Here is a 12,740-nt window from a genome sequence, read left to right as displayed (position 1 = left end):
TGTTCCCGGGCGCACCCGAGGGGCCGGAGGAGTGGCCTGGAACCCAGGAAACAGAGAACATGGGTCAGGGGCTGGAAGCGAGCAGGGGCCATGGTGGAGTGAGGAGTTATGTGGGCCTGACGCTGGAACCGAGGCCCCAGTGGAGTGAAAAGCGAAGGGAAAGAGCTTTTCAGGCGAAAGACCCGGCGGTAGCCAAGCCCAGGACTGTGGGCAGAGTGAAGGGTCTGGAGGTTGTTGTAGTGGTTTGTTGAGTGGCGATGACTGTGATCTGAAACCCACGACCCAGCACAGTGCCTGACACACAGTTGTTGTTAGGTGCCGTCAAGTGGCCTTGGACTCATAGAGACCCTGTGTACAACAGAAGGATACACTGCCCTGCCCTGTGCCAACTGCACGATCCCTGCTATACCTGAACCCATGGTTGCAGCCACTGTGTCAGTCCATCTCGTTCAGGGCCTTCCCTTCTTTCGTCGACCGTCCACCTTACCAAGCATGACATCCTTCTCCAGGGAATGGTACCTTCTGACAACATGGCCAAAGTAGATGAGACGAAGTCTGGCCATTCTCGCTTTGAAGGACCATTGTGGCTGCACTTTCTCCAGGACAGACCTGTTAGTTCTTCTGGCAGTCCATGATACTTTCAGTATTCTTCACCAACACCACAATTCAAAAGCATCAACTCTTCTTCTGTCTTTCTTGTTCATTGTTCAGCTCTCACACGCATGAGATTGAAAATACTATTAGGCGATTAAAAATACTATGGCTTTGGGTTAGGTACACCTTAGTCTTCAGAGACATATCTTTGCTCTTCAGCACTTTAAAGAGGTCTTTTGCAGCAAATTTGCCCAGTGCAATATGTCATCTGATGTCTTGACTGCTGCTTCCATTGGTGTTGATTGTGGAACCAAGTAATATGAACTCTTTAACAACTTCAATCTTTTCTTCATAGAATCTTTCAGTATTGCAACTGAAGACTTGAGTTTTTTTTCCTCCGTTCTTTCAGCTTGAGAAATGCCAGGTGTTTTGGTTGCCATTTGGTTTTCCAACTCCAGGTCTTTGCACATTTCATTATAGTAATTGGCTTTGTCTGCTTGAGCTGCTCTTTGAAATCTTCCATTCAGCTCTTTTTTCTTGTCATTTCTTGATGAGAAACCGTGTACGTCCTCCACCAATCAGTTGCTGTAGAGTCGATTGCAACTCACGGCAACCCTGTGCGTGCAGAGTAGAGCTGCTCCATAAGGTTTCATGGCCATGACCTTGCAGGAGCAGATCACCAGGCCTTCACCCACACAGTGGGCTCTCGTTAACTTCTTGATGAATAAAGTATGGGAAAGTACTCTGGAAGCAGTAAAATGTCACACAGCTCTTGGCTGCTCAGAGAGTTGGATCTAGGACATAGGTCTCCCAAGCTAAGAGGATCCAAACATCATCTAGAAGATCAGTTCTCCATGATGGAGTTGTTAATGAAAAAATGCTTGTAACCCCCAAATTGCCATAGAGATGCTTCTTCCACCAGAAGAAAGAGGGGAAAAAATAAAATCAGAAACCTTCATTCTGCTGGTTGGTTGATGAGTTGATTTATGTATCGACTGCATGCTTTTGGCAGTGTAGGTTGTACCTGGAGTCCCTGGGTGGCACAGACGGCTAAGCAGTTCAAACCTGCCCCAAGGTGCCATGGAAGAAAGGCCTGGTGATCTGCTCCTGCAAGGTCATGGCCATGAAACCTTATGGAGCAGCTCTACTGTGCACGCATGGGGTTGCCGTGAGTTGGAATCGACTCTACAGCAACTGATTGGTGGAGGGCGTACACAGTTTCTCATCAAGATTGGAGAGTCATCTCTCACTAAAGTTTGGAGAGATGACTATGATTCTGCCCAAACACCCCATCCCCTAGAGGTGTGATCTTGAGTAACTCAGTCTCTGTGGACTTCGGTTTCATCATTTGCAGGTGGGCTGGTTGGCCACATGAGCTCTGGTTTATATTCTCTGCTGAAAAACAGCATCTCCCCTACAGGCCCGGCAGCATCAGGTTGAGGAGTCTGATTGCTTGGCCTCGCCCAGTGCCCCAGGAAGGGGTCACAATGGCTGCCCAGTGCAGAGCCTCCTTCTCTCTGCCTGTGTAATTCTCAGCAGCCACACAAAAGGTTTTTTGTTTTCAGCTTTTATAGGTGAGGAACAAGCTCTGAGGTTGAGTGACTTTGCCCAAAGTCCCGCCCCATCCCCAGGCTGGCTGTACTCTAGGGCCTGTGCATGCCCCACTATATTCTGCCGGAGGTGGCTATGTGGAAATGGCTTTTTAGGGTTGGTGTGGCAACTTGGGAAAGAGTCCAAAAATGACAGATTTTCAATGAAATGAAAGCAAACTGAGTTGGGTACGCAGCATGATGGGGTTGTATTCTGGAGTTAATTTAATTGGGATGGCATAACTTCTGCCCGCTTTCACAAGAATGTGGTACCTTTGTGGTTCATTCAACTGATACTCTGAGCCCCAGTGGTACCAGAGGCCACCAAGGGAACCACATGTACTTTGACCCAGGCAACCTCTAGACAAGGGCAGAAAACCTGAGCTACAGGTAGAGAATGAAATGCATTTAGAGAAAAAGATGATTTCTGGCTGAGGAGATTAAAGACTGTGGAAAAGGTGCCCTCTGAACCAGATTTGGAAGGGTTGGTCTGAGTAGAAAGTGCAGAAGTGTAGAGGCAGTGCTCCAGGGAGGAACAGGAGAGAACTTGGGCAGAAGGCATCACTGTGGGGACCAGAAACACAAACTGAGTGGACACTGCCCACCCATTACCTGCCCCTTCCCAACTGCAAAGACATTTACAGTTCCTTCCAACACCCTGAAGACTAAGGTGCCTCTAACCCAAGCCAGGGTAATTTCAGTTGCCTCATATGCATGTGAGAGCTGGACTATAAATAAGGAAGACCGAAAAAGAGTCAATGCTTTTGAGTTGTGTTGGTGAAGAATACTGAAAGTACCATGGACTGCTAAAAGAACTAACAAATCTGTCCTGCAATAAGTGCAACTGCAATGTTCCTTGGAAGTGAGAATCTCCAGACTTCATCTCACCTACTTTACTCATGTTGTCAGAAGGAATCATTCCCTGAAGAAGGATGTCATGCTCGGTAAAGTGGAGGGTCAATGAAGAAGGGGAAGGCCCTCAACGAGATGCATTGACACAGTGGCTGCAACCACGGGTTCAGGTATAGCAGGGAACGTGAGGCTGGCATAGAACCGGGCAGTGTTGCGTTCTGTTGTACATAACAAGGTTGCCATGAGTCAGAGATGACTCGATGGCACCTGACAACACCACCACCTACACCCTGCTCTTCCCCATGCCTCCTTTCCTCTGTTCATTTTCCCTTACACCTACAGTGCCCTTTCGCACCTGGCTAACATCCTGCCCAGCCCCCAGAACTCGCTTAGAGTTCACCTTCCTTGGAAGCCTGCCCCCCGTGTTCCTCTGTCATCAATCTGCTGTCCCCTAGTCTACCCCTCTGCCTCTCCTGGCTGTGTTCCTTAGGGAGAATGCAGATCTCGGACTCCATCCCTGGAGGTTCCCATCCAGAAAATCTGCTGGTGACTGAGACATGCGGGGGAAACTCCACCTCCTCAATGGGGTGGCTAGGACTCTGCTCACGAGGCCTATGTGTAGAGTGCCCAGGGACACTTAGTAAGTTTGCTCAAAGAAATAAACAGAGCAAAGTAGCAAGTGTAACACCCATATGGTAAGCCAGTCTGAGGAGCAGATAAATAAGTTGTCAGACCAGCTAGGGCTGGTAGGATTTGGGGTGTGTGTGTGTGTGTGTGTGTGTGTGTTTGATAGAATGAAACAGGAGATAGAGCTAAATTATTTTTTACTTTTTCTCCTTCACCCAAGTTATGTATCTAGTTGGCGGTTTACCCTCCCTTCCCCACCCACCTCTGGTGACCATCAAAGAATATTTCTTTTTTTGTGAAGCCGCTTTGACTTTTTATAGTAGTGGTCTCCTGTAATATTTATCCTTTTTTGATTTGGTAAGTTCTCTCAGCATAATGGCCTCTAAGTTTGTCCATGCTATGAGACGTTTCACAGATTCACCATTGTTCTTTAATGTTGAGTAGCATTGTGTTGTACATGTGTGTGTTTAACAGCATTGTGTGGTAATGTCCCAAGAGCTTAGAGAAATATTGTAAGTGACTGATAGTACAATGAAACAGTTTGGATCTTGAAGAATACGTGAAGTGAATCCAGTTGCCGTTTGACTCACACGTGGCCCAGGGACACTCACTGGCTAACAGGGCACTGGCACCTGTGCTGTACACTTCTGGAAGCAAAGTGTTGAATTGCCCTGTTTGCAGTAGGTCGTTCAGATAAGAGATGCATTCATGCTTGACTGCAGTGCAGCTATTCATTTTGCCTGGTCTGACGTTGACTTTCCACTTGGTAGAGAGTTGAGTGCAGAGGGCCTCTGGTGGCCCTGGATCAGTCTTCTCAACCAGGGGTGACTTTGCCCCGTTTGGCCATTGTTCTGGTTACCTTATGCCGCTCTGACAAGAATATACCACAAATGGAATGGCTGAACAAACAGGAGTTTATTCTCTTACAGTTTGGGAGGCTAAAAGTCCAAGTTCCAAATGCCGTGTTCTGTGGGCTGTGTGAAAGCCCCTCAACCTTGGGCTTCAGCTCTGCCTCTTGCTCCTGGCCCACTGAAGCTAGAGGTATCTCTTCGCTCAGGCAGCTACCAGCTGCTGAGGCTAACAAGCCCAAGGTCAACAAATAAAATGGCACAGTCCCTATGTTACCAAAACACATGGCAGGCCATTAATTCAAGTTCATCAAAAGTCCCAAGGTCGGCAGAGCATGGCAGGCTGTTGAACAATGACATGGCTACATGCAGGGTTCAAGTGTGCCAAAAGCTAGAGACCATTCCCAAGGCTTCTCCTTATATACGGGAAGCAGACCACATACCCAAAGCAGCTACTCAGCTGCTTGTGGTAGATCCCACCATGGAGTTCATTACCAATCTCATCATGGGGAATATATACCACCAGCTGCGCAGCCACTCAGCCAGGCCCAGCCAAATTGACATACATCTTTGACTACCACGGTCATGTTTGGAGACACATGTGATTGTTTACAGTTGAGGGGTGCTGCTGGCATCTCGTGGATAGAGGCAGGGATGCTGCTAAATGTCCTACAGTGCCCAGAGTCCTGGCCATGGTGTCGATAGTGTCAGGGTGAGTGCTCTGGTAGTGTGATCTGTCTCCTCTCCCTGGAGGAAGGGGCCTGCTATTTCTGCTATGTGAGGGAGGAGCTTGTCTGTTTTGCTGTATCCCTCACTCCTGTCATAGTATCCCTGGCATGTGGTCATTGCTCAGTCAATGTGTGTGGGATGTTGAAGGCCACCTTTCACCAGGTGGGTGTTTGCTGTAAGACAAAGTGCTGCCCTGAGCCTCTGAGCACCCATGCCTTTGTGCCTCTGGGAACACTTCTCATGGAGTCTTGGCAGTGGGATTCCGGCTCAGAGTGCAAACATCTAAACTTGTGGTGCATCAAATAAAGTTGTTGAAGATACACAGCCCCTTTTGTCAATCTGTGCCCTGGAGATGCATGTGCACGAGGGTTCAGAGCAGTGGGCTGGGGACTGCCTGGCCGACTACGTGTCCTGCAGGGAGAGTCACCAAGAGCTCCACTGACCAACATGGTGGGTTTACAAGCAGGCATGGGAGTAAGGAAAACAAATGCACAGGTTGCAGAAGAACTTCCAAAACATGTCAGAGCCGAGCTCCACATATATCGGGGTGCAGTTAAAACAAGGGGACACTGCATGGTTTAAAATCAAGACGGGAATGTATCAGGGTTGTATCCTTTCACCATGCTTATTCACTCTGTATGCTGAGCAAATAATCTGAGAAGCTGGACTATATGAAGAAGAACATGGCATCAAGATTGGAGGAAGAATCATTAACAACCTGATGACACAACTTTGCTTGCTGAAAGTGAGGATGACTTGAAGCACTTACTGATAAAGATTGAAGAATACAGTCTGCAGTGTGGATTACATCTCAACATAAAGAAAACAAAAATCCTCACAACTGGTCCTATAAGCAGCATCACGATAAATGGAGAAAAGATTGAAGTTGTCAAAGATTTCACATTGCTTGGTTCTACATCCGATGCCAATTGAAGCAGCAGTCAGGATGTCAGATGACATATAGCACTAGGCAAGTCAGCTGCAAAGGAGCTCTTTCAAGTGCTGAGGAGCAAAGATGTCTCTTGGAGGACTGAGGTGAGCCTGACATAGGCCATGGTATTTTCCATTCTCTCATATGCATGTGAGAGCTGGACAATGAATAAGAAAGACCGAAGAAGAATTGATGCTTCTGTGTTGTGGTGCTGGTGAAGAATGCTGAAAGTACCATGGACTGCTAAAAGAATAAACAAATCTGTCCTGGAGGAAGTATAGCCAGAATGCTCCTTGGAAGGGAGAATGTCCAGACTTTGTCTCACATACTTTGGTCATATTATCAGAAGGGACCATTCTCTGGAGGAGGATGTCATGCTTGGTAAGGTGGAGGGTCGATGAAGGAGAGAAAGGCCCTCAGTGAGATGGATTGACATGGTGGCTGTGGCAATGGGCTCAAGTATTGCAAGGATCACGGAGCTGGCGTGGGACCAGGTGGTGTTTCGTTCTGCTGTGCGTAGGGTCGCTGTGAGTTGGAAATGACTCGACGGCACCTAGTAACAACCAATGGTTAAAATATTAAAATACATGAGAATGGTAGACAGCATTTCCAGGGTACGCCTTCCCTGGGGAGGAAGGGCTTGCAGGTTGGTAACGGGAGAAGGTGTGACCTGTGCTGGTCTTGTGACATGGCTTAAGGTGGGTGGTAGGGCCCTGGGTTACACTGGATTTTATGGCTTTTTGATTTCCTAAGGATTTCATTTAAAAATATATGTGTGTGTGTGCACGTGCATATATATATATATATATGTATATATATATGTATATATGTAAGTATATAATAAGCCCCCATATTGAATAGTCAATATGTTATATTAAGAACTCAAAGTAAATACCCATTTACTTGCTTGTGCACAAGCTATGAAGAAGGTTATTACAGTAAAACCTGCAAAAAAAACTATGGAAAGGTTATTACAGAAAACTATGAAGAAGGTTATTACAGTAAAACCTGCAAAAGCTGGAACTTGTGTAAGGCGGGAACCTGTCAGACTAAAAGGAATGCCAGAAAAGTGGTAAGATGGCACCCTGTCAAAAGGGGCAAACTTGTGAGACCCAGAAAAACATGGCAAAGTGTCGAGTTCCGACTCCGCCAGGTTTCACCGTTGTCACTTCTGGGCCGTGAAATCAGTTGAGGGGATTATGACTAGGAGATTCAGAGAGTCCTGTAGTATGGCTAACACAAGAGGGCATCCACAGGGAAGTGGCAAGTAGTGCCATGGGATTTTTGTTTCTGTTATATGAACACATGTTTATATGTGTCTGCACTGGGCTGTGATGTGAAATGTACCACTATGCAAAGTTTAAAATAGAAGGACAGATAGTTCATTATTGTAAAAAAGTGAAGGAAAGGTTTGTATATGGAAGAACTCCCATTGTTGATTACCAGAGGTAGGAGGGGAGAGGAGGGCACACTGCAAATAAATAAATAAATAAATAAAACCATGAGAATAAAAGAAAAGTTTAAAAGACACGTCCTGAAACAGTACAGCCATGTTATCTGTATTATCATGTATAAAAGATGTATTTTGTAATTCAGAAAAAGAATGTGAACAGTTGATGTAAGATGAGGGCAAAATTGGCACCTCCTGGATAAGCATAACGCTGTTTTCTCTTTCTGTATTTCAGCAACTGGAAGCCATTTGTGTTAAGGTAACCTCCGGAGAAACGCCAGGTCAGGAGAGGCCGATGCCCCCGCCGGCTGCCTTCCAGCCCAGAACAGTGTGGCCAAGCCCACCCCTCAGGAGGAACCACAGCCAGGTGGGCCTCAGTGTCACTGGGCCTCCCCTGCTCAGGGTCCAGCCCCTGCTGAGAACTGGGCCACAGCCGTGTCACCTGAGCAGCCCACCTCGGCCTCCTGTTGAGATGTTGGTGCAGAGGCCTCTGCCCACCCTCAGCCCAGTCTCTGTGAAGAGAGCCGCAGCCCCTAAAGCTCCAAGTGGACAGACAGTCCTATCTGCCCCTCCACCAGCCTCTGACCCGCCGCCATTAACATCTATTTCACCCAGTTCAGCAAATGTGTTTATTTCCAGCTTGCATACAAAGCATGCTGAGAAACTGAAAAAACCAATAGAAGTGAAAACCCGCTCTGGCCGGATCTCTCGCCCTCCCAAGTATAAAGCCAAAGACTACAGATTCATTAAGACAGAGGATTTGGCCGATGGCCACCTGTCAGACTCTGACGATTACTCGGAACTCAGTGTGGGGGAAGATGAAGACCAGAGGGGAAAGCGGGTGCCCTTTGAGTCCTACAGTTGCTCCCTGCGGCCCAAAGCCTTCAAATGTCAGACTTGTGAAAAATCGTACATAGGAAAGGGGGGGCTGGCCCGGCATTTCAGACTTAACCCAGGCCATGGCCAGGTGGAGCCTGCAGTGCTGCTGTCTGCGAAAGCCAATGGGTACCTCTCTCGGGGGTGCATGGAGGACAGGAGCATTAGTCCAGCCTCGCCAGAGTCGTCTGCTCCCACTGTGCTGAGTGAGGAAGGGGTCCTCTCTCATTGTGCCACAGAGGCAGAGTCCTCTGGACTACAGGTAACCTTGCTGTCTGGGTGTCAGTTTCCTTACTGTCTGTCCCTTCCTGTCTGCTATCTGGAATTCACCTCGATGGTGTCTGATGAGGGTTCAGGCAGAGGCCCAAGCAGGACCAGATTGTGGTCTTGGTTGCACAGCTGCCAGCCAGTGAGAAGACGGGTGACGAGGGCCCCAAGCACATGTGTTGATCAGCGTGATCTAGTGAATGCGTTTGGTGGAACATAGCCACAGAGTCCTAGACCTGTCAGTGAAAGCCGTCCATGAAACCACCCTCCTGTGTCTGACGTTGCTGACAGGGTGGGGTCTGGGGAAGGTCAGAATCAGATGGTCTTGGTGCTGTTTCCTGGAGCATCACCAGTGACACGCCACTTCGCACTTCTCTCCCCGTCTGTCCCTTCCCAAACTCCCACTAAACAGCAGAGAGAAGTCGCCATGAGTCTACATTGCCACAACGAAATTTATTTACTGCAATTTCAAGTCAGCCAACCCCGTGGGTTGTGTTATGTGACATATGCAGTGTGAGTCGTTTTAAAATGACAGGTGGGTCACTGGGACCCAGGTCTCTACAAGTCATCCCTCCTCGCACTTTGCTTTTCCTTTGACTGCTTGCTGTTGTGTGTGTGTGTAAGTGTGTGTGTCTGTGCTCTTGGCTAGGTAATGACATTTATATTGTAGCTTTTGAAATGGTAGGTAGGAAAGCATTGGAATTGATGTGAGATTTGGTGGGAGTTTGTGACTAGTGATGGGGAAGATGTAGAAAATGAGTGCCTGTCTCTGGGGACACTCCAGGCTACTCTGTGTCCCTGTAGTGGGCAGGGGTCTAAGGACCTGGACAGCCACTTCTGGAGCCCGGCGGTCTGTATTGAGATCCAGAAGCAGGATTTAGGGCCACTGTTGTGTCAGCATTCAGAAAATGATCCTTCCCAGAGCATTCCCCTAATCACGGCAGCAGTAACTGGCTGGATTGAGTTGCACTGTAAGCCTGCTCTGGGCAGGCTGTGTGCTAGGAGGATTACATCAGTGTTCTCAGTCCTGCAGCTGCTCTGAAAGGAAAGACTTCCAGCTGAGGTGAGGCCCAAGGCTTCATGGGACGACTGACTCCCGCCCATTGGGTCACTGCGTGGCTAGTAATCTGTCTGGGTGGAATCAGACCCTGGGCTTTTCCTCCCAGAGCCTGCACTAAGACCATGCTGCCCTGTGGGAGGTTCTCAGCCTCTGATGACTGGCGGAATCCCAGCTTGTAGAAAACCTTGCTGTTTCTACTTGTCTGACCTTGTACCTGGGCTGGGTGACCATATAGCTTATCACCCAAACCAGGACATTTTGAGAGCGCAAAGGGCATGGTTTTAACTGCGAGGAGCAGCAGGAACACCCAGGACCGTCTAAGACAAAACAGAACGACCACCCTTACCCTGGCTCTTCCTACTTCCTTCAATAGAGGAATGCTACACCATAGCAGAAGAAACTTCCAGGTACTCTGTTTCCTGAACATGGGCGCCTGGCTTTGGGAGTAGAGGCTGTCCAGGTTACCCTGAGTTCACCTCTTCTGACTGCTGGATACAGAGGGGTCTGCTGTGGAGGCCATGTGAGAGTTAATACCAGGACCCGCTCAGTTCTCCTGAAGCGTCCCCTCATTGGAGATGTGGAGGGCTAGCTCTTCATGGCCCCATGAATGACAGCTACTGCTGAGAGAGCACGGTACATGTGTCCTTCACCATGTGGCGAGCATTTACTCCTCCAGCAGTCCTGGGAGATGTAGGCTTATTACTCCAACTTACAGAGCAGGGAACATGCATGGAATGAGGAAACAGAAAATGTCAGAGCCAGAGTTGTCTGTAAAAAGAGGCTGCCAGGGGCTGTAGGGTAGGGGCTGGGAGTGACTGCTCATGGGCACAGGGTTTCGTTTTGGGGTAATGAGAATGTTCTGGGATTAGGTAGCGGCGATGCTTGCAACCTTGGAATGTACTCAGTGTCACTGAATTAATACCCTTTAAAAGCATGAACTTTGCTGTGTTCTTAGGTGCCGTCTAGTAGGCTCTGGCTCATAGCAACCCTATCCCCGCAGAACAAAACACTGCCCAGTCCTGTGCCAGCCTCACAATCCTCGCCATATCTGAGCCCACTGTTGCATCCTCTGTGACAATCCATCTCATCGAGGGCCTTCCCCTTTTTTCGCTGACCCTATACTTTACCAAGCATGATATCCTTCTCCAGGCAGTGGTCCCTTCTGACAACATGACCAGAGTAGGTCAGACGAAGTCTGGCTATTCTAGCTTTCAAGGAGCATTCTGGCTGCACTTCTTCCAGGACAGATTTGTTAGTTCTGGCAGTCCATGGGACTTTCAGTATTCTTCACCAACACTACAACTTAAAACATCAGCTCCTCAGTCTTCTTTTTTTGTTGTCCAGCTCTTACATGCATGTGAGGCAAGTAAAAATCCATGGCTTGGGTTAGGCACACCCTAGTCTTCACAGAGACATCTTTGCTCTTCAGCACTTTAAAGAGGTCTTTTGCAGCAGATTTGCCCAGTGCAAAAGTCATCTGATGTCTTGACTGCTGTTTGCATGGGTGTTAATTGTGGAACCAAGTAATATGAAATCTTTGACAACTTCAATCTTTTCTCCATTTATTGTAATGCTGCTTATTGGCCCAGTTGTGAGGATTTTCGTTTCCTTTATGTTGAGATGTAATCCATACTGCAGACTGTAGTCTTTAATCTTCATTTTATGGTATTGAAATATATCTCAAAATAGTAATTTTTAAAAAAAGCCATGGCCAAGTTATGAATGAGAATGTTTTCAAGATGAAAGTCACGTCACAGGAGCTTCTTGTTTCATTTCGGACAACATCCCTGGGTTATTGTCTGTCGGCCCAGAGTTCCTGGCTGGCTAGTACTGCCCCAATGTTGTAAAGAGGTACCTTGTTGAGACACACTGATCACAGTTAATATGTGTAATTCTGCAAAGAAGAAATATCATAACAAGCTCCTCGCTTTTGACTTGATATTTTCCTGCTTTAAGGTTCTCACGGCGGTATGGTTTTGTTTTGTATTTTGAGTGTGCAGTGTTCATTTAGAACAGCCAGTCAGGAGAATTTGAAGAGGACTTGGTGTCTGAGCCAGAAAATGGAAGTTACCCAGCCCTTTGGGGACCAGGGAGACACTCAGGACCTAGAAGAGGCAGGTATCCCAAGGTCTGTGCCAAGTCCAGTGCAGCTGCCCCCCAGCAGAGCAGAGTTGCTCAGCCACCTGTGGACCCTTGAGCCATGGAAGAGCAGAGCGCAGTGGGGAGCAGAGCCAGACTCGAGGAGGTGTGTCACCCTGGAGCCCTGTGCTTGAGCTTAGGTGCCCGTTGGTGTGGGACGTGGTTGTTACTTTCTGAATTTTAGCTTAAAATGCTCAGATTGCCTGACAGTTCATCTGAGATGTACTTGGACGAAGCTATAATAAATGCAAGGACAGATGTGCCCTGTAATCTTACTTCCCTGTTCCAAATGACCCTAGGGACTCACCTGTAGCTTCACAAGCTGTGGCCTTTGCCTGTTTGGGAATAGTGATAGCCTGTATGTGCACAGAAGCCGTTCAGAAAACAAGGGGAATGGTTTCCTGTTTTTCTGTAAAAAGCTTCAAGGGATCAAAGCATCTTTCAGCTTTTGGACCCTGGAATCTCCCACTCTCGGTCCCCTGAAGGTAGGTAATAATTGAGTTTAACTGAACTGACTTGAGTAAGGAGAACCATAACACCCAAATCATCTTTGTCAGCGATGTGTGTTATTTGCCTGATAATGGCCAGGAGAATGTCTTAAAAAAGTGAAAAATTGCAAGACACAGCCTGAGATAATATGTTAGTGAGACAGAGCCAGAGAGAGTGGCTGCCAGGGGCACAGGGCTTCCAGCCCCCTGCACATGAGGTGAGACGTGGTTTTCAGAGAGGAAGTCGGTTTCTTAGGTTTCTAAGGCATAATGTAATGTTACATGTTCTA

The 12,740-nt window shown here is 47.8% G+C and overlaps 1 protein-coding gene across 1 annotated transcript in view; it reads left to right on the top strand.

The window, feature by feature from the left end:
• The window catches only part of ZNF839 (zinc finger protein 839), a 33,781-nt gene that overhangs the window by 547 nt on the left and 20,494 nt on the right, over positions 1-12,740 (top strand). Inside the window, exons 2-3 of the mRNA XM_042782571.1 lie at positions 3,378-3,429; positions 7,856-8,742. Of these exons, the coding sequence (XP_042638505.1) occupies positions 3,378-3,429; positions 7,856-8,742 (939 nt within the window). The remainder of the gene's footprint in view (positions 1-3,377; positions 3,430-7,855; positions 8,743-12,740) is intronic.

Source organism: Orycteropus afer, unplaced genomic scaffold, assembly GCF_000298275.1.
Source record: "Orycteropus afer afer isolate SDZICR_OR568_19922 unplaced genomic scaffold, OryAfe1.0 scaffold00371, whole genome shotgun sequence".
NCBI classification, from domain to species: domain Eukaryota; kingdom Metazoa; phylum Chordata; class Mammalia; order Tubulidentata; family Orycteropodidae; genus Orycteropus; species Orycteropus afer.
The sequence above is the reverse complement of the archived record's forward strand: the minus strand, read 5'-3'. Positions and strand labels throughout refer to the sequence as shown.